The sequence below is a fragment of the Cucurbita pepo genome, chromosome 12, assembly GCF_057944985.1.
Source record: "Cucurbita pepo subsp. pepo isolate OVF chromosome 12, ASM5794498v1, whole genome shotgun sequence".
In the NCBI taxonomy this organism is placed as follows: domain Eukaryota; kingdom Viridiplantae; phylum Streptophyta; class Magnoliopsida; order Cucurbitales; family Cucurbitaceae; genus Cucurbita; species Cucurbita pepo.
The window spans coordinates 1,465,257-1,487,500 of NC_141809.1; the positions used below are offsets into that span (position 1 = coordinate 1,465,257).

General features: G+C 34.7%; 3 protein-coding genes across 4 annotated transcripts in view; 2 read left to right on the forward strand and 1 right to left on the reverse strand.

Moving 5' to 3' along the window:
* Positions 1–1,143: 1,143 nt before the first annotated feature.
* On the reverse strand, positions 1,144–8,902 carry LOC111807631 (uncharacterized). 2 transcript variants are annotated; one of them, XM_023693435.2, is made up of 10 exons: positions 8,498–8,902; positions 8,022–8,083; positions 7,864–7,918; positions 7,650–7,748; positions 7,386–7,472; positions 6,471–6,587; positions 5,439–5,531; positions 5,159–5,189; positions 3,211–4,727; positions 1,144–3,016 (listed from the first exon to the last, which is right to left on the reverse strand). In XM_023693435.2, exons 1-9 carry the CDS (start codon positions 8,591–8,593, stop codon positions 4,543–4,545), a joined length of 825 nt encoding a protein of 274 aa, XP_023549203.1. In that variant the 5' UTR covers positions 8,594–8,902; the 3' UTR covers positions 1,144–3,016; positions 3,211–4,542. The 2 variants fall into 2 exon arrangements, with proteins under 2 accessions (XP_023549203.1, XP_086985169.1); XM_087129043.1 differs by having other exon boundaries at positions 3,211–4,807.
* Positions 8,903–11,419: 2,517 nt separating this feature from the next.
* LOC111806983 (adenylate isopentenyltransferase 5, chloroplastic) lies at positions 11,420–12,915 on the forward strand. The gene is made up of 2 exons (XM_023692540.2): positions 11,420–11,521; positions 11,700–12,915. Exon 2 carries the CDS (start codon positions 11,717–11,719, stop codon positions 12,689–12,691), a length of 975 nt encoding a protein of 324 aa, XP_023548308.2. The 5' UTR covers positions 11,420–11,521; positions 11,700–11,716; the 3' UTR covers positions 12,692–12,915.
* A 4,293-nt stretch (positions 12,916–17,208) lies between these two features.
* The window catches only part of LOC111806889 (DUF21 domain-containing protein At4g14240), a 5,183-nt gene continuing 147 nt past the window's right edge, over positions 17,209–22,244 (forward strand). The window contains exons 1-13 of the mRNA XM_023692402.2: positions 17,209–17,656; positions 17,877–17,953; positions 18,170–18,253; positions 18,362–18,475; positions 19,173–19,256; positions 19,336–19,407; positions 19,540–19,607; positions 20,024–20,111; positions 20,227–20,300; positions 20,406–20,787; positions 20,869–20,915; positions 21,011–21,086; positions 22,120–22,244. The exon at positions 22,120–22,244 is cut by the window's right edge and continues 147 nt beyond it. Coding sequence (XP_023548170.2) covers positions 17,416–17,656; positions 17,877–17,953; positions 18,170–18,253; positions 18,362–18,475; positions 19,173–19,256; positions 19,336–19,407; positions 19,540–19,607; positions 20,024–20,111; positions 20,227–20,300; positions 20,406–20,787; positions 20,869–20,915; positions 21,011–21,086; positions 22,120–22,206 — 1,494 coding nt within the window. The 5' untranslated portion in view covers positions 17,209–17,415 and the 3' untranslated portion in view covers positions 22,207–22,244. The remainder of the gene's footprint in view (positions 17,657–17,876; positions 17,954–18,169; positions 18,254–18,361; positions 18,476–19,172; positions 19,257–19,335; positions 19,408–19,539; positions 19,608–20,023; positions 20,112–20,226; positions 20,301–20,405; positions 20,788–20,868; positions 20,916–21,010; positions 21,087–22,119) is intronic.

Here is a 22,244-nt window from a genome sequence, read left to right on the forward strand (position 1 = left end):
ACCTATTTGAAACAGAGGAGTTAGTGTTGTTGGTGTTTCAGGAATTCTCCAATTTTCAACCACATTGGCTCGGCTTCGGCTCACAACTCTGCCTCGGCTTACTCACATTTCGATTAAAATATTATTAATAAATTTGAAATTATTTTTTTTATTTATTTAATAACTTTTTTTAATTGTTGGAAGTTATAACAGTGGGCTGTAAAATCAGCTTTTGGGCGGATTTTTCTCTTCTCAAACTTGGATTTATGTTCATTAATAACCATATTTAATGAACTTCCTTATTCTGCAATTTCCCTTTTTTCTTTTTTTTTACAAAATTGTTTTTTATTATATAAAAATAAATAAATCGTTTTTCACAACAATTAATAAGAAATTGTTAGAATACTTAGTGTGCAATTTTAGCATAAATTTTGGCTGAGCTTTCTCTTTCACCTTCTTTTAAAGTGTCACAAATTCAATTGTTTATGCTTTAATTTTAAAAATAATTAGGTCAATCAATTCAAATCTAAATTTAAATGAATATTTAAATACATATCAACACCAGAATAACTTAATTAGTCTCTAAAAACCAACCCGTTTCGATAATGGTAAAAAATTTGAAAGGCTTATTCTCCTCAAAATACCTATATCTACACCTGTGGCAATAGGTGCGTGATTTGGTAATACACCAATTTGTCCACTATTCGTAACTCAAATCATTTCTCTCACTTCTAAAGCCCAAATATCAATTCGGAGTCAGGACACTAAGATTTAAGTAAGGGCTGTCGAGTAAATGAATGAAATCTAGAACCTCTCCAACTCGAGTTACCCATCTCCAATCTTGTATTCCATAAAAAAAATATGTGTTTATAAAAATAAGCTATGAAAAAAAAAAGTGCATTAAATTATACAATATTTCACAATGAATTATTGAGTCCAATCAATGGTGCATGAGAGAGAGAGAGAAAAAGGGGGAGAATTCTTTTGTGTACCATACCATCTTAGACATGAGAGAGAGAGGGGGGGATAGAATCAAGTTTGATGCAATCAAGTTATTTTTTGCCTTTTCTTGTGTTAGTGAAGCTTTTGCTTTAACAGCAATTAGGTGGGTGAAAGCCATATCCTCAACTAGTATTTTTTTTTTTTTTTTTTGAGTTACGAGTAGGAGTAAAGAGATTTGAATCTTTGACCTCTTGGTCGAAGATATATATGTAACTGGTTTTACTATGCTTAGGTTAGTATTCTAAACTCGTGCGAAAAATGTAGAAGAATTACGTTATTCGAATCTTTGACCTCTTGGTCGAGAATATGTACATAACTAGTATCACTCTACTTAGGTTTGTATTCTATACTCTGCTGGAATGTAGAAGAATTACATTATTCGAATATTTGACCTCTTGGTCGAGAATATACATGTAACGAGTTTCCCTATGCTTAGGTTAGTGGCAAGAATATAGAACTACGTTATTTGAATCTTTGACCTCTTGGTCGAGAATATATATGTAGCCAGTTTCACTATACTTAGATTAGTATTCTAAACTCGTACAAGAATATAGAAAAATTACGTTATTCGACCTCTTGGTTGAAAATATACATGTAACCAGTTTTACTATGCTTAGGTTAGTAATCTAAACTCGTGCAAGAATGTAGAAGAATACCTTTCTTCGAATCTTTGACCTCTTAGTTGAGAATATATATGTAACTAGTTTCACTATACTTAGCTTAGTATTCTAAACTCGTGCAAGAATGTAGAAGAATACCTTTCTTCGAATCTTTGACCTCTTAGTTGAGAATATATATGTAACTAGTTTCACTATGCTTAGCTTAGTATTCTAAACTCATGCAAGAATGTAGAATTACATTCTTCGAATCTTTAACCTCTTGGTCGAAAATATATATATAACTAGTTTTAGTTTTCCTTAAGTTAGTATTCTAAACTCGTGCAAGAATGTAGAAGAATTACATTCTTGCAAAGTGACGACAACAAACCCTTCTTTCCTAAGCAAATCAAATTTGGTCCTCCTTAAAAGTTCGAAACCTCCCCTCTTAATATAGGGTCGCTTGACCTATAAAGAAAAGCCAATTCAATGGAGACAAAACACCTAAACAAAAAGACCTTTTCTTTCTTCCCTTAATTTAAGCTAAAAGACTAACGTTATTTTAATCACTAACAGTACCTTGTCATAAAACCAACTTTTCAACCAGATTTAACCCAAAAACTATGTTCCTTCATCCATCTGATCCATACATCCGAACAAGTTAGCTGATCTATACCCTTCATTGTCTAGTTTAATATTTGGAACTTAAAAGTTTCCTGAGCTAATAATGAAAAAGAATTGCACTTGATGAACCTATTTTATACGACTGGGGCCGAGGGTGTTTACCTTGCCTAGGTTCGGGAACCGAATAATCGTGCTCTTTTGTTTGAGTAACAAAAAGAGAAAGGAGCTTCTGCAACAATGCTATATGGCATTTCCATAAGTGCAGAGGGTGCCAATAAGCACCACATGCTGTTTTCAATCATGAAAGAGACGGATAGGAGAGGAAAATAAATAGTGAGGATTAAAATTGTCAATCAGGGCGGAGTGGATAAGACTCAAATTATCATCCTAAAGGTCGATGGTTCAATTCTCTTCTAACCAATTATTGAACTAAAAAGGTTAAAATCTCTCACCTACAAGCATCCAGCTCAAGCATGCCCAAATCACATGGTTTCTGATCTTTGTTTGTGTAGCTGATTAACATGCAAACAAAGGAGGTAAATAGTTAATGAAGGTACAGAAAAACTATGAAACTTAGACTGTAAGGAGAAAAAACTTAATTTCTTGGTGGTCCTCATATGCAGTGTTCTATCCACCTACCATGGCAGCTAATGAATTCTACAGACCTATCTGAAGAATCATATTCTATGATTATCAACAAATATTGGAAGCATCTTCATGTCAATTCCTTCTTCACCACAAACAACAATGAGACAATATATTTGGGATTACAAGTCTCTGACAGAACGGAGTTTTTCCATTTAATGCTTCAATGCCTAAATTTTATCAAAAAGGTCACAAGTTGCAAGAAGCAGTCTAATAATTCATTCAATTCAATCATGGAGTTACAGTTCTTATTCTAATTTTGTTTTGTTAGCACTTGAAATCACAAGTCACAGACATGTAATTACAGAAGAAAAAGCAACTTCAGCCACTAAAAGATAATTGAAGTAACTTTTAAGAAATTTACCTGAACATATTTCACTTTAGAACAAAAGCAGTCTACCCAACCAAGCTCATGATTTCAGCAGCGCAATGGCAAGATTTTCTCAAATAGAGGTCAAAAGTATTAATAGGGGCAAATAAAAAGTAAAGAAGGAACAGTAAAATAAATGCTTAATGAATACAAAGTAAGAATATGTAGATACTTCTTCTCAATTCATCTGCTTACCAGTTAGTTGCCTGCAATACAAGCCATTGAATATTCTTAGTGAATATGTAGATTTCACACCTATACATAAACTTCAGAACAAAAACGTTAAGTTTCAAACTACTATCATTTGAAATTTGAATCCTTTTTCCACACCTTAGTGATTCATTCAAAGGATATTATCCTAAAAATTAAGAATTCAAGTGAAGAAATAATAATCATTCATTCTATTCAATTAGTGACACATTCAAAGGATACTATCCAAAAAAGTAAGAATTCAAGTGAACTAATAATAATCATTCCCAATCAATTAGTGACTCATTCAAAGGTAGTTGTCCTAAAAATTAAGAATTCAAGTAAACGAACAATAATTATTTCAATCCAATAATTACCTTTTATCATAGCATACAAAAAAGTTAACTGAACCATGCCTAGGATAAGCTCACCTATGATGAGGCGCTTTGCTAGCCGATGATCAAAAACACGAGCAGCACTGCTGCAATGGCAACCCAGTGAATACTGATTGCAGGCAAGCAAATCCAAAGTGGAATATGGCAGCATGAACCTTTTACGTCCTCAAATGCTTATATAAAAAGACTGATGAGAAAGGAAAGGCAAAAAGACGCCTGGGAGTAGGGAAGTAAAAGCTATCGCCTCGGGTTTGGTTTTGTTGAAGTTCTTTTCTGTCTAATCAAGGACGGGAATTACTATACAATTTGAAGCGGAAAGATTACTGATTTTTCAACCACAATATGCCTATCCAGGCTTAGGCATACACCTTCAATAACTTTAAGGAGGTCTCAAGTTCGAAATCCCACCCCCACATATTGAACTGAATATATATGTGCCTATGATGAACTGATTAAAAAACCAGGTCCGGTACCAGAATCACTTTAGATCACAAAGATAACTCACTAAACGAATGCTTTTAGTCAGTAGGACTGTCACTTTTATTGTAATAGTAAAAAACCAAGCAGCTACTCTTTAGCACATGCTTAATTTAGAAATCGGCCACTCTATATCAAGAAACTAGATCCTACGTTATGGAATACGAATTGTACATAAATAAAAAATGACACTTTTCCATCGTTCAGAGAAGCCGGGCCTATTGAAGGAGGAGAATGAAGAATTTACATGTCAAAAGAACTCTTTTCATATACGATCATCTTGAGGAGAGTCAATCTTGATTATGAGGGGCAGGTTAAGATCAACAGGCGATTCAGCTGCAACGGGTAGACGCGGGGAGAGACCCAAATAATCAACAGCATCTCCATTCTCGGCCAAAGCTTTTTCCAAAGCAGCCTTAGCAACTCTGGTGATGCAGTACGCCAGAAGCGCTGCATGCAAATCAATGTCAGAAAAGGCTTGGGGTACGCTCCCCTCTTTTTTAACTTTAGTTGAGTCAAGCTCAATGTCACTGTTCAATATCAAATATTATTTTAATTATTAAATACTCTTCCTCCACCTGAAGCATTCAATATTACTTTAATAATTTTAATTGACATATCATATTTACGATGACAAAGATGCTCAAAGATTTTTCCTGATAAGTAGGAGATGCAGCATACAAGAGAAATCTTTCTTTGACAAGGGTAAAAGCACACTTTTCCTCCTTTTTTTGTTTTTTTTTTTTGTTTTTTGTGTGTGTCTCATGCCTTCCTTAGAATTATTATCCACTTTTGATCTACTTAAAAAGTCGCCAGCTGAAAACAAACAAGACAATGAAACCCAAAAAAGATGCAAGTTTCTGCAAATAATATTAACTTACCAGATACCACAAGACCCAATATAATGAATGCCTGCATCCACAATAAAGGAAAGAATAGCTATCAGGCAAAAAAGAACAAAAGGTATCTGTAGTGTGGAAGCTATTCAAGCACCAGGGTACTTCCGCAACATATTTTTGATCAATGAATGCTGATGGTTCATGAGATTAGTGTTACATTTGGGCTGTCTACTATGAAACGTGCCATTAGGACTCTGATACTCAAGAACCAAAAAAGAGATGTTACTATCCCTCCCCAATGTAGAAGATAAAGAGCACTTACCAAACGAGTCTTCGACAATTCTCCCCAACCATGCGTAACATCAGAAAGATCTTTGAGTGTGGTTCCAACATACACTAGTGCAAGGGTGATGGGCTGCAACAGAGACATTGAAAGATCAAATTTGTAATTAAAATTAGTACCTAAAGTTGATAAATCTCCACATTTAAAAAAAAAAGTCATGATTCCTTGATTCTAGCATGGAGACGCTGAATCAAGCCCAAATGCAGAAGAAAAGAAATACGACGAAGAATAGCTAATTTGTAAAATTTCCACCTTTCACCTGGATGAAGACAGTGTCTACGAAGATTTTGTAGCATTCAACGATAGCTATACATTGATAACATTATGCTAGGTCCCTCCTCAATACTATATAATTATCCAAGAAGATTAAAACACAGAATATGGATATTGGGCGAGCAAGGTATCAATCTAGAAGAACAAACAGGCCTTGTGATATTATATCAGGGAATGAGAATAACATTTAGTAACGACTGGGAGGAGTAATTATACCAAAATTGTGGCCAGTGTGAGGCAAGCTAAGAGTGGGCTAGCTTTGGGTAGGAGAGAGCTAGTCCTCTCAAAAGGCTAACTGAATTGTACTTGGCACCTAGCCATTTTTCTTCCTAACAGACTTCCTCTTCAGTCCTCTTAAACTACCTCCAGAATCCTATATGATATTTGTCTTCATAATTAATGTACTTATCAACATGAACTAACAAGAGCCAAAGGGCTGACAACTACAATATTCATGGATTTAACAAATCATGACAGAAAAACAATGAAGTTGAAAGTTATCACTCTTTGCAGTAAAAAAAAACTCTGTCCATGCACAACAGATGTACAGACAACTAAAATTTGGAGACAGAAATTTAATAATTTTTTCAATGAGACATGACCATACATAACAGAAATCACCAACAGTTTGTGCTTGTCTAGATAAAATACTTTGATCAACAAACAAATTATGCCAAAATTGTGATATGAAATACACAAGGCATGTATCAATTTTATAAGAAAATGAGAAGAAGGTACCATCATTCCCAACCATGAAGCCAACATGTATTCCCCTAGTGAAACAGGAGTCACGGACAATAGGTAATTCAACATGTTAAATGGAAGTAAAGGGACAAGCCGGAGCAGCAATACTATCTGCAAAAGTGAAACTTTGGGTCACGGCATGTGTAGCCTATTCCTCACTGTTTCCAAGTGAGATATATACACATTGACTAAAAGTGTGAACAGATACCATGCTCAGTCATCTCAAATAAAAATACCAGAGAAGCCGATCTAATGAAAGAAAAATAACGATTTATTTCATATCAGTCAGCTTTTTCATAGGTACTAAAATGCAAATTAACTTTTCGGCCAGTCACCAAGAAACAGTTTAACTGACCAAACATTCTACATCAACTTCCACTCATTGGAAAACACACAGCTGCCTACTCACAATTAATTGGAATCGTATATTTAAGTTTAGCAATATAAATGTACTGGAATCATCTCTTTTCTCTGGGAATGCATTTCAAAATTTAAACTATGGTTACATCTACAACTCATCAGTATACTTCCCTCGTCACGTTATGCAAGGGGAGAAACATTTTTCCATAGATACATGATATTCACAGGGAAGGGGGAAAAACTAGCGTTCATTACATCCCATGAAAGTTTTACAACTTATACAAGGCAATTTTAGTGCAACAAAAAGTATGACATAAACAAGAATTGATATTCAAGAAACAGCCAATGCTGTTCATTCACATTAAATAAAGAAGTAAATAAACTGAAAGCCACACAGACAATTTTTTATTTCTTTTCCATTGAAACAGAAGAAACAAGTGAATAAAAGATAAGAAAGAATACGAATTTGCAGATGACAGCTTCCTCCATATGCTTATGCAAACGCCATTTTACAAACAAATACAGTGATTGTAAACAAAATAGACGAACCTTAAATCCAGACCGATTAATAGCAATTGCAACCGAATGAAATTGCGGATAATCCTTCAGCTTGGAAACAACAAATGACTTCCCAATCTGTAAGGAGTGCCAGAAAAAAGATGATCCAACTAGCAGCATATCTGTGTCTAATAGTTGCGCAATTAAAAAATACAAACGAAATAATAAACTTGCCCAATAAGAATTCAATATTGCAATACTAAAATTCACGAAATCGATATGGATAAAAGATAATCATAAGGGTCCAAATAGTACAGTTCGTCCAAGAAGGAAAGCGGCCCCAGCCCCAACAGTTGCACCAATGGAATCAGCAACAAAGCCCACAGGTAATCCAAATAGATAACCACCACCAAGCTGAAAGACAGACATGGCATACCATCTAAGGTCATATAAATAAGATAATTCCAGTGGCCTTCTTCCTTGCACATTATATATTTTCCAGGTATAAGAAGGATCAGTTGATGCTTACCGTAAGTATTGAAGCAGGAACTGCCAGCACTGTCAAAGGAATGTATGCAAGAGACCTAACAATATACCCCCAAAAGTAAGAGACAGGGAAAGCGATGGAACGGACAATTTAAAAGCAACTTGAGTGATTCTGCAAGGGACTAAGGTACACCGACTTACAGCACCAGCGGACCCCAAGCGCCAAGATCTTGATCAACCCATAGTAAAAAGTCCTTCAGAATCTGCAACGGCGTTAAGTTTTCAAATATGTGGTCGATTCGATACAAATCATATGACATTAAATTAAACATCAGAAACGAGTAATTCGTCATAAATCTTCCAGCCTCGAAAGCCAACAAATAGACTTCAAGTAGTTCATCAGTTTCACGAACTAAACACACTATAACATTGAAACACAAATACGTAAAACAATAAATTCTCGACATAGCAGTATTGATTTGATTTGATCAGATATTCCAGACCTCAAATGTTAAACTCAAACACAATTCAAGAACAGATGGAAATAAAAATGGATGTGCGACATAAAAAAAAAACATCCAGAATCAAGGAAGATTAAGAGAAATCAATGCGCAGTAGATCATCAGGGAGGAACAAGAATGCAGTAGTGAGAATTTTTGGAAACAACAATTTCATACCTTCTCGATTGGGAGGGTGAAACAAGCAATCACTGCAGCAGCAACAAGTATAAGTAAGAAGGTAATCTTGAGGGCGGAGCGCCATGTGAAAGCCATAAAAAGCCTGCGACGCCAAGGCCGGCACTCCTCCTCCTCGTCGTTGTGATCAGAAACGGAATGCTTCAATGACAACCGAGCCCTCAATCCTCCAAGGTTCGCCAGATTTCTTGGCTAGAATTTGGCAACAAAAATGAAATGGCTAGCCAGATTCTCAATCTCAATTTCAACTCTCAATCTCCACCCATCAATGGCAAACACAACAACAACAACAATTGCTACTCTCTGTCTCTGTAAATTCCTCTGTAATCTCAACGAAGATTACAGGGAATAAGCTTCCACTTTGATCTCCAGTTTTGGCATGAAATTTGGGACCTTAATCCTTTTCTTTTCTAAATTGCTTCGTTACGTTGTTTTTGGGCCGGTTGATGTGGACCACCACAATGGGCCACAAACCAAAGCCCAAAGTAACATCTGAATAAAATACCTCTCGGCCCACTAGTTCGTTAAAAGCCCGGCCCAGCAATATTTATTCAATCATTTTTAAATACTTATAAATGTTTGTTTCCGTGCATCATCTTTATATAAAAAAAAATAATAAAAAAAACAAAACAAAAAAAAAACAAAGAAATGTGTCGGAAAAAACCCTCAACGTTGTCGTTGTTGTTATTAGGGGTGTTCATATGACCTAAGAATCCGACCCACCTAGACTATCTGACCTAAATTATAAAGGTTAATTTGAGATTTAAAAATCTAAAATTTGGGTGGAATCGAGTTGATATTTTATTGGTCGGGTAAACGAACCAACCAGAAAATAGGGTTACAACCTAACCGAACCCTACTTTTAATATTATTATTAAATTTAAGAATATTTGCGTAACTCTACCATAAATGTTTGTGTTTGATATTTGAATTTTATAAAAAATTTATTATTAAGTTAACAAGTGAATCAGTAAGATTTGTTGTTTAAACTGCACTGCTCCTTGTCTGAAGGTAAATAACCAAAGCTAAGCTAATGGAATTGCTTTACCGACAGGTTTAGGAGCAGCAAGGACGGTGCATCGCCTATTTTCTCGTTCTTGCTCGACTATCCGGAGAAGAAAAGACTGACGATTAGAAGAAAGAGTGAAGACCTTTGAATATTCGGGTCCCGAAAAAAATTGAAACAGAAAATAGACATGTTTTTAATACCGAGTGCAGCTCCCGCTAAAACAATTGAAAGAATTAAACAAAAATACAACCCACGCAACCCAACCCGAAAATAGAGGGTTGGGTTGGGTTGTAAACTCTATCGAGGTACTCGAGTCACCAACCCAACTAACTCAAAAGTTAACCATATAAATATAACTAGACTGAAATTGTTAATTCGAGTTCATATTAATTTAACATTTTTTTATCCGAAAGTGCTATTTAACAAATAAATAAATAAATATAATTTTAACTTAAAATCTTTATTTTTTCCAAAATAATAATAATAATGAAATTAGAGCGATAAGATTATTCTCGAGTTGTCTTCCATTTTATAGAATATTCATCCAACTATCCAATATTTTCAGTCAAAATCAAAAGTATATATTAATATAAAATATTATATACATATGGCAAAAAAAATTAAATTATTTACATTATCTTTAGATTCTTATACTTAAAAAGGGATTTTAAATTTTTGTTCATATTCTCTCCAATTTTATGTTCATTTAATTATTTATTCTCTATAAAATAAATAATTTTTCAATTATTTATAATTAAAAAAATACCATTTTCGTTGGTGCACCAAAATAAAATAAAATATTTTTATTTTCACTCCCAAATTAGAAAAGTGAAAAAAGAATCTTTCCTTTTGTTTATTTATTTATTTATAAACGTAGATTTGTTATAAAAAGATGGATTTGAAACAACTAATTTAAATAATTATTAAATTCATTTTTAATGATATTATCTAATTATTTTATATATATTATTTAAAATTTTTATTGTTAAACACTAAGTAAATTTTTTTTTCTTATTTAATTCATTTTTATTATATATATTTTTAGAAAAATAGCTCGAATATTAATTTTCTCTTAAATATTTTTAATTTCATAATTTACATATATCTGAAAATAAAATTAAAAAATTATGGTTAAAGTTTTTTTTTTTTTTCTAATTTTTTTTTTAAATTGTTACTTTAAATAGTAAAAGTTTAAACTATTTATTCCCCAAATATATATAAATTTAGGTATCTAAAACTAAAGCTTTTTCTGTACCCACTAAGCTTCGAAATGCTCTTATCCCACTACATTTTGTGGGTGCTTTTTTTTATTTTATTTAATTTTAATTTTAAATTTTCAAAAATATTATTTAAATTATATTAATTTTTTTATTAATATTTTTGGAATAATTTTTACACTTGATTTGACCATACGTTTGTGTACGGACGAGTAGTGAAACTTTTTAGACTTTTATTTTGGTCCATTTTCTTTTTTTTTTTTTTTGTAATTTTTAATAAAAATTTGTAAACAAAAAAGTTAATTAATCATAAAAAATATATATATATATTTAATTATTGTGATGTACGGATGTAACGTTGGCTTTCAAATATATTAATAAAATAATAATTTTTAGATTAAATTTTTGAAATAAATTGACAGTAAATAATAAAAAAATTAATATTTATTGATTAAATAAAATTTTCTAAAATAAATGACAATTAAAGTTTTTTTTTTAAAAAAAAACAAAATTATTAGTATAATCATTGGAATAAAGGAAATTTGAATTAAAAAAATGATGGAAAGTGAAGTTTAGGCATTCTTCACGAGCATAAATACCCCAGGCTAATCTTATCGTTATATGATCGATTGATCATAGACTCAGCAAAGAGAAAAAAAAGTTTTGAAAATTACGTCATAGAGATTGTTTTAGAGATTAGGGCTTCGGTTTTTTGTTACGAGACTTGAACCAGGGTCTCTTTACTCCTCTCTCTATCAACCTCCCGACTCTCTTAAGAAGGTCAGCTTTAATTCTTCGTAACTATTGAATCTTCATATTTGTTTCGGTAATATTTTACTAATTGACATTATTTACCACGTCGTTTATTAAATTCACGAGATAACTGATACATTTAAATATTATATATATTTTAATGGTATTTAAAAAAATTAATTAATTTAAGGGTAAACTTTTGTAGAATTGGTCCGAGAGAGAATGAAATTTTCCTTGTCGGCGAGTTGCAAGCAAGTTGCGGCGGAGCCGCCGCTAGTGAACTTTCAAGGCACAAACATACTCAATTTGAAGCCATTTTTCCGGCGAAAAGACAAATTAGTGTTCGTAATGGGAGCGACCGGCACCGGGAAATCCCGGTTGGCAATTGAGTTAGCCAACCGTTTCCCAGCTGAGATTATAAACTCCGACAAGATCCAAATCTACAAAGGACTTGAAATCCTCACCAATAAGGTCACCGAGAAAGAATGTTGTGGGGTCCCACATCACCTCCTTGGAATCGCCGATCCAAACTCCAACTTCACCGCCACAGACTTCCGCCGCCATGCCTCGTTGGCTATCAACTCCATCGTCGGAAAACACCGCCTCCCCATTGTCGCCGGCGGCTCCAACTCATTCATCGAATCTCTTGTCGACGGCGAGGCGGAGTTTCGTTATCGGTACGACTGTTGCTTCCTATGGGTCGACGTGTCGTTACCGGTTCTCCACTCATTCGTGTCGGACCGTGTCGATCGGATGTTGGACAATGGGTTAGTCAACGAAGTACGGAATTTGTTTGACCCAAAAGAAAATGATTACACGCGTGGGATTCGACGCGCCATTGGAGTGCCTGAACTCGACGCATTTCTACGCGCCGAGATGGATTTGGCCACCGATGACAAAGCCCGGTCACGGATTCTTAAGGCGGCGATTTTGAAGATTAAAGAAAATTCAATAAAATTGGCGCTCCGACAACGGCAGAAGATTCACCGCCTCCAAAGCAAATGGGGATGGAATCTCCACCGTATCGACGCCACCGAAGTCTTCTTACAGCACGGTGGCGGAGAATATTCCGACCATGCTTGGGAGGCGCTCGTGGCGGAGCCGAGCTCCATAATCGTAGACCAATTCCTCTGTGAAAATAGTTGTTCCTTAGCCGCCAAAATCCCAATGGCGATCATTGCCGGCGCCACTCGGTGAATCTTCTAAAAAGTAAACTCATCCAGATGATGACACGTGGCAACGACGAGACGACTTTCATGGATTTTTATCGTTAGTTTAGTATTATTATTAATAGCTAAATAAATTAAATGACAGATCATCTGCACGTGCGGCCTCCTCTCTGTAATTTTTCCCACGTGCGTGATAATAGTGTGATATGTTTACGTGTCTTGATGGCTATGACGATTGGAATAATACGTTTTTTTTTTTTTTTTTTTGCTCATTTGGTGATTTTCTTTTGCAAATATTGTAATTAAATGATTAAAATATTTTATTTTTAAATGTAATGTATATTATAAGTACGATGAACTATTAATTTTCTAAAAGATCAACTATTAACTATCGAGAGTTCATCTGACTAACCCAGACTATTCAACTCAAACCATAAAGATTTGGTTGAATTATATGTATATATTTTTTTGGATCGGGTTGAATTTTTTAAAAAATTAAAAAAAAAAATTCAGATTGATTCGTGGATTGACATGTTCTTGGTTGAGTCAACCCAACCAACTCGAACATAAAGTTAAAACTCAACTCGACCCAATTCTACTTTATTTTTAAGATTATTATAAAAATTAGTCGTCAATTTGTAACCGACATTAGTATCTTGAGTCACCAACTAACTCATTTGAAATTTCGAGTTGGTCAAAAGATTTTCAATTTCTAATTTATTTATTTTTATTTAATTTATTATTATTATTATTAGATTTTAAATGTTAATCAATCATGTTAACTATTAATTTTTTTAATTGATATTAAAGATCAAATATTGACTATTGAGTGTTCCTATGACATGAGAATCTGACCAAACCAGACTATTCAACCCAAACCATAAAAATTGGATTGGGTTAGATTTTTTTTGTTTGGGTCGGGTTGAATTAAAAAAAAAAAACGGATTGATTCGTGAATTGACATTTTCTTAGTTGAGTCAACCCAACCAACTCGAACACAAAGTCAAAACTCAACTCGACCCAATTCTACTTTACTTTTAAGATTATTATAAACATTAGTCGTACATTTGAAACCGATATTAGTATCTAGAGTCAACAACTAACCCATCTGAAATTTCGAGTTGGTCCAAAAAGATTTTCCAATCCTAATTTAATTTTTTTTAAATTTAATTTATTATTATTATTATTACTAGGTACAACAAAGTCTTGATTCCATATTAATAACGAGCAAATGAATGATTATAATATAATAATTAGTCACGTAACGAACATATATTATATTTTATAATATGGTATTTTATACACACATCATAAATTGGTAACCGCACAACCATATTGCTTGAAAGTATTAACCCACTCATTACTTAGTTATTATTATTATTTAATTATATAGTTACTGGGTATATTTTATCTTATCAAGATAAGAAAATTCTGTCACGTTGGAAATAAGAATATACAGCTCTTTATTACACCCACTGGCCTTTCCATTTTCAGAATTTTGGTATTATTTTAGTCAATATTCCCCTCTTCGAAATTATAAAATTATTTATTTATATTCTGCCTTTTATTTATGGAAATTAAATATTGTTTTTTTTTTTTTAATGTCTCTTCCCTTCGACAGATACTAGAATTTTCTTTCCGACCATTTTTATTTTAATTGGTTTATTTATCCAAAAGTTTATTTTTAATTTATTGTTCTAAAAAAATAAATAAAATTTATTTTTATTGATTTGCATGATTTTTTTTAAGAAAAAATTATGCAATTATTTGTTTGAGGATTTTGGAAATATAATTTTATTTAATTAATTTTGAAATTTTGTTTTTAAGAACAAAGACACAAAAATAAATTTTAAAGCTTTGGAATTAAATAGGATTCTAAGGGACATATATGTAATTTAACCTAAAATTGGAAATAATTAAAATTCAATCTAAATTTGGGATCGTGGGCCATGATTTTGTGCATTGCGGCCCATAATGCAGTTTACATTTTGGCCCATGTAAGATAAGCCCATCTATACGGTCCAGTTTGTAAAACTTTGAAGACGGGAGGGGCAGTGCGGTCATTCGCTCTTTTTTGGGATAACAAGAGAAATAACAAAATTTAAATGTGAATTTTGAAAAATAGCAAAATGTCTTTGTTAATAGAAAAATGACTCATTGATGTATTCAATTGTTAATTCAAATCTAGAAAATGACTAAATTACCCCTTAACAAAATTTGTTGTCCTAAAATCGATGTATTAGATGGTCGTGTTATTTGTATCTACAACGTGGCTCGATAATTACAGGTCAATGAGACATATTCAAAATGAAAGAAGGTAGCGGTAGGAGAACAGGAAAGAATAGCGGAGTCAATATCTTCTTTGACCTAAAGTCAAAGACACTCGGGACTTTCACTCACTCAAACCTAACTCTTGTCACGTCTCGAAAATGCTTCAATCCTCCTCTGCTTGCCACCATATATGCTTCTTCTTAAACAAAGTTAACGACCAGTCACAATATTAATGAAATGACAAAAATACCACTCATGAATGTTTACGAATAAAACAGGAAACCAGAGACTTGATTCATAGAAAATCGATCCACCAAGGGTAAAATTGTCTCATTTTCACTTATTATTCCTCCCGCCACTCATGTTGTATCTCATCCTATCAACATAAGCACGATCAAACCGACATTTTCGCATTCGGGTCCGTGCCATCCGTCTCCGTTCATTGATTTAATCTTTTTTTTTTTTTTTTTTGGGTGCTTTCATAGCTGGATCAGTTGCCAAAAGTACTCTCATGATACTATTCTTGAACAATCCTAGGCAGTTTTTTTTGGAGTTTTGTGAAATTTTCCTGTTTTTATTTTTATTTTTAACAAGAGATATTACAGAGAGGGTAAAACCAATTTCAATAATTCACCGTCTTTTTTAACCATTTGTGATCGTTTGATGAAAAATCCCCTAAGGTAGGCTTCATTTAATATTACGGTAGACCCGCCTTATTTTTGTCCACATTAATCCCGTCTTATTATTTGCCCACGTGTAAGGAGCCGTACCGTTCACTGTCCCTATTGGTTAGCGTTTCCAGAACCGCCACGATCCCAACGACGTGGCTTCACCGGTCCCTTCGGTAACCCATCACAGAACTATATATATAATAAATAAAAATATGAGTGTGCACATATACCATTTTTGACCTACTATCTCAACTTAAATTTATTTTTGTATTTTTAAAAATCTCTTAAAATTTGAATAATAATTAAGACTAAACAATTTAATTTAATTAGTTTTAATATTCTCATCACACAGCTCTTATCGGCACAGAAATTGATCCAACACTCGGGATGCTTTCCCTAACTTGTTGGGTTGCGAGCAAAGAAGAGCATACATGGAACTCGAGTCCGAGCTATATATATAACCTGGTCTCTAACAGGTATAGGAATTGTCTCTTTCCTGTGGGCAAAGAAGATGGTACATGGGGACTCAGGTTGACACGTTACGTATTGCCATCAACCTCATTGTTTTAAAGCGTGTCTGCTAGGGAGAGGTTTCCACAGGCTCATAAGAAATGTTTATTTTCTCTCTCCAACCGATGCAAGACCTAACAATCCACCTCCTAGGGCCCGAACGTCCTAGTTGGCACACCATCTGTAACTTGGCTTTGATACTATTTGTAACAACCCAACCCCACCACTAGCAGATATTGTCCGCTTTGACCCGTTACTATTGTTGTCAGCCTCACGGTTTTAAAATGGGTCTACTAGAGAGATATTTTGTAAGATCCCACATCGGTGAGAGAGGGGAACGAAACATTAGTGTGGAAACCTCTCTCTAATAGACGCGTTTTAGAATTGTGAAGCTGACGGCAACGAACTTGGACTCTTATAAAGCGCAGGGTAACTAAGAGAGCCATTTCTTTTAGGGCGAACGTCTTATTCTAAAAGATGTATTTTACGTCCACTTTTAAAAAGTATAGTTAAATATATGCTAGTATTTTCTAGAAAGGGCAAGTTCTTTTCTTTTCCTACCAAAAAGAAAGTCAATTTAGTATCTAATTTATTCAAACTTTTCAATTTTTTTAATAATCTTAAAATTAATTGATTTGAATTAAATGACACAAAAATTATGAAATTATTAGAGAATTAGACGTAAACTAATTATAACATTTTCAACCTAAAATAATTTAAAATTTTCAACCTTTTAAATAATAAATGCTAGATTAAAAATTTCAATACGTAAGGTCGGGTGTCAACAAAATTATAACTCCGTCAAGTAAGCTATAAAAATAACTTAAATTCAATAATTACGTGTAAAATAGATATGTTTACGTGGGGAGACGAGAACAAAGAAGCCTTCCTCATTTCTGTCACGTACTCTTATTTCAATTTCTATTATGGCTAAAATTTATATTTATTTTTATGGGAGCCTAATTTTTTTTTCAAAAAAAAAAATATAATTTTAAAAAAATAATTGATAATTTATAAATAAGCTGAGTTTTGATATATAAATATATATATATATATATATTTTTTTTAAACAATAAAAAAAAAAAGGATATGTATTTGGAAGGAAAAGGAAAAAAGGACTGACATCTATTCCATCTATCGAGACCAAACGAAATAAGCAAAGTACAGCCGCTACCAGAAAATCAACCATCCCGGAACTGGTCCGCCGGGAAGCGCAGAGGAGAGAGAGAGGGGGGAGATATTACGGTGCTGGTACAGAGAGAAGAAAGGAGGAAGAAGGAGAATCAGGATAGGATTGACGATGCATTTCTTAAATGCGGTGATGTTGACTCGAATGCTCACTCGGAATCCGGGTCTTGAATCGGAAGCCGGCGAAATTCCATTCGGATCGTTGTTGTGGATCACCTACGCCGGGATCTCTTGTGTCCTTGTTCTATTCGCTGGTATCATGTCTGGTTTGACCCTTGGCCTTATGTCTCTCGGCCTCGTCGACCTCGAAATTCTTCAACGTAGTGGCACCGCGGAGGAGAAGAAACAAGCTGGTTTGTTTTCTATTTGTGGTTCTGATTCTTCGACTGCCTATTCCACTGCGATTCTGTTCGATTCTTAGTGAAAAGAAATTTAGGACATATGCGTGTCTGTGTGTGTGTGTTTGTATGGAGTGGATTCATGCGTGTTCTAGTAGCTTGCATCGTTTTGTTGCTTACAATTACAATTGTGTGTTATTCTAACTTGTTACGAATTGCGATTGTTTACTTTCAGCGGCTATACTACCAGTGGTTCAAAAGCAGCACCAGCTTCTTGTTACGTTGCTATTATGTAATGCCGTTGCAATGGAGGTAATTGAATTGATTGGATCCGGAACTCTTTTTGATAGTGAATACAAAACAGGAACGTTCTCCATTTCTTTTGAAATGAGGTTGAACTTTAGGTGGAGAAACACGTAATCGAAATTTTGGGATTTATATATATGAGATTTGTCAGTCAAATGCTTCTCCTCAATGTATTCGTTGTTGGTATAGCTTTTTTACTGTTTTCGCATTTGCTATCTGCAGGCACTTCCTATATACTTGGATAAACTTTTTAATCAGTATCTTGCTATTATTCTCTCTGTGACATTTGTATTGGCATTTGGAGAGGTATGATTCTTTCTCCTTTTATAATTTGTCCTGGTTTTCCCTTAAACTCGATTCCAGTATATGGATAATTTATGCTTTTTTGTTTGGAATGTTTTCTGTTATTGCTAGGTTATACCACAAGCGATATGCACCCGGTATGGACTTGCTGTCGGTGCCAATTTCGTGTGTCTTGTACGAGTTTTGATGGTTATTTGCTACCCAATTGCATATCCCATCGGGAAGGTAATTTTCTAAACATGTTAGTTTGACCATGCTGTAAGCATGTGAGCTACGTAAATTGAGTTAATTACAACAGAATGACTGTATAGTCTTTATCATTACAAGGATTCTTTCAAAAAATGAAAAATTGCCATCGAAAAATTGGATAATTCTCACAAAAAAGTTAGGTGCATGCTCAAGTAGTCCATAGCATCTTTAAGAGCATGACTGAAAAGCCATGACTGGTAGCTTTTTCATCTTTGCTTGTTTTGTACGATATCGATGCCGTTCCTTAAGGATATTGAAAAGTTGAGCTGTAGTCACTGAAATTGGGATCCTGGACAATTCTTGTAGACTTATCACAAAGTATTGCAAGCAAACGGCTTCTGGTGGGTATGCCTTGGTTTTAGCTAATTCTTTTAAAAGTTACATGCATGCTAAACTAAGTATGCAGGCTTCTTATTGCTGTATGTATTGATTTCAAATTATTTATGTGTTTTATAACACCATTTCAAATTTGTTTTCCTTCCTCGTTTTTCTTCTGTAGTGTGTCATTGGGGGCATATGGAGGCATTAGTATTATTGAAATGAACTAAGGTTGTCAGAGAAAAGTGTTTTATTTTTTGAGTTGCTGTTTCACAAATGTTGGCTGCCGTTCCTTTGGTCCTCTCTTTCGTTTATGTTGACTCGTAAAGTCAATGAAAATTCTCTTACACTACAGGTTCTTGATTGCTTGCTGGGGCACAATGAGGCATTGTTTAGGCGTGCTCAATTGAAAGCTCTTGTCTCCATCCACAGTCTGGAGGTATGTAACAAAATTTGCTGCAGAACTCTCTAAATTCCGATAATTTTTTTCCCTTTTAAATCTCTCTACTTGTGCATAGGCGGGAAAGGGTGGTGAACTCACCCATGATGAAACAACAATCATTAGTGGAGCTTTAGATTTGACTGAAAAGGTAATTGCTGCAATGTCGTCGACTAGCTGTCTAACTTTCGCTTCTGTTGGATCGTTTCTTTAGGTCCTGCCTTCTAGTTTCAAACTATTTTGTATTTTAAATATCGTATTGTTTCTTATCGAATTTGAACAGACAGCTGAGGAGGCTATGACACCTATTGAATCAACTTTTTCCTTGGACGTAAATTCAAAATTGGACTGGTAAGGCTGCTCTCATGTTTCTAACAGTCACCTTTTGAAATTAGCTGTTACCATGGCCATTATAATATTAAATAATCACAGTATCAGCTATCTGCTCTCAGTTCGTTCGAAGTATACGAGGATAGTTGGTAGTATTTGAGTTTAATGACCCTGTCAGAATAAATATTTGTGGTACTATGGATGGTTGCTTGGTTAAAGATGTTTCTTAGTTCTTGTTTCTTGCTGATTTTCCAGTAATTTCAAAGGAGCATGTACGTTAATATCTATATGTGATGTGAATTCTTATTTCCACCTTTTATTATAAACGTGTTCTTGGAATGAGTTTCTGCACCTTTAAAGATACTTTAGGAAGTAATTTGCCAAGTTTTTACTTGTGTGCAATGTCTCATCCTTTCTTGAACAACTAACTAACACAGGGAAGCAATGGGAAAAATTCTTGCTCGTGGTCATAGTCGAGTTCCTGTCTACGCTGGGAATCCAAAGAATATTATAGGGCTTCTCCTGGTGGGTATTGCAATAATCTTTCATTAAAAGATTTCCTCAGTCTAGATATCCCTTGATTTTTTTTACTGCCTAGATTTCTTCATTTTTTACTCTGACTTTACCTGCGTGGAATCAGGTGAAAAGCCTTTTAACAGTGCGACCTGAAACAGAGACCCCAGTCAGTGCCGTTTCTATTCGGAGGATTCCCAGGTGTGTGCTATTCTGCCGCTTTCCTGCGCTGCCCCCTGCCCCAATTTTCCAGAAGCATTTTTTTAACTGCTACTTATTACTGATTTATATTCTTATGAATGGCAGGGTTCCTTCCGACATGCCTCTTTATGATATATTGAACGAATTTCAGAAAGGGAGTAGTCACATGGCTGCTGTTGTGAAGGTAAAAGGGAAAAACAAGGCTCTTCCTCCTACATTGGTTGGAGAAGAATCTGAGGAAAATAAACCCTCAGTCATGGATTCCCAACTGACAACTCCTTTACTACGTAAGCACGACGAGAATTCAGATAGTGTCGTCCTTGATATCGATAGAACTTCCAAGACTTCTGGTATGAGTAGGCAACCTTCTTACCGACGCAATGATGCTTCTTCTATAAATGGGTTGAGCCATTTATCAGAGGACATAGAAGATGGTGAAGTAATTGGTATCATCACCCTTGAAGATGTATTTGAAGAACTTTTGCAGGTAAATCTTCTCCCCTTCTCTTTGGGTCATAACGTTACCTATAATTTTAACCTATGCTGTAACATATCTTGATTGATGCAGGAGGAGATTGTTGACGAAACAGATGAGTATGTTGATGTTCACAAAAGGTAATTGTGCAGTTGATGCTTCTAATTCGTTCTTTTAAACTCTCAACGCCACATATTAAAGTTGTTTTTATTTGTTTCAATGATACTTTTTGCAGAATTCGTGTTGCTGCAGCTGCGGCTGCTTCCTCTATGGCAAGAGCTCCATCAATTAGGAGATTAACCGCTCAGAAGGTAGCAGTCTTTGTTTCATTTACACAATCCACAAATATCATGTTCTTTTCAATTGTTCTCTCATATCATAGATGAAAGTCATGGTATACTTTTACCAGCATTGTGATCCCACATTGGTTGGAGAGAAATGTTCACACTGGTTGGAGAGAACAAAACATTTTTAATAAAAGTATGGAGACCTCTCCCTAATAGACGCGATTTAAAAATTTTGAGGGACACCCCAAAGGGAAAGTTTAAAGAAGACAATATTTGATAGCGGTGGGCTTGGACTATTACAAATGATATTAGAGTCAGACACCTGGTGATATGCTAGCGAAGAGGCTGAGTCCCGAAGGGGGGTGGACACGAGACAATATACCAGCAAGGATGCTGGGCCCCGAAGGGGAGTCGATTGGAGAAGGGAACAAATGCCAGCGAGTATGCTGGGCCACGAAGGGGGTGGATTGTGAGATCCCACATTGGTTGAGGAGGAGACGAAGATTCTCTATAAGGGTGTGGAAACCTCTCCCTAGCAGATGCATTTTAAAATTTTTGAGAGGAAACTCAAAAGGGAAAGCCCTGTGCTAGCAGTAGGCTTTAGCTGTTATAAGCAGCGTTAGTAGGGCCATTTTCTTAGGTTCTCTGTGTGCACTGAGGATTAGGTTTCTTCGGTATCGGGTCGATTTCGATTTAATATTTATCTATATTGCTTGATACTTGTTCTTTTAGTCAAGGAAATTACTCAAGGCCGATCGATTCTACCAGTAGCAATCCTAGAATATGCTCCCCATGAAAAGAAACAGAAAATCGAACTCAATCTTGGAGCTCAAAATTCCCTGATAAGTTTCTTACACGATACATTTATGAGAAAATTTGAGTACACAACCTAGAGCAGAACAGCAAGCTGTAAATGAACCTTAATGAAATCATTGGTCCAGGGAAGTTGCCGGCTAATGCTTGGCACCATTAGAAAGGTTTTATAGTGGAGGGCTTACTGGACAATAGTTTATATTATTCAATGCTAATAATTTATGTTTGCTTTGTAATGTCCCAGGGAGCTCAAACTAAACAGGTCCAAACATCGAAGAAGTCTACCGAGGAGGAATCAAATCCTGCGAAATCTCCAGGAACCAAGTCTTGAAAGTGTTGGAACAGTCAAAAGTTGAGAGCCAAGTTCAT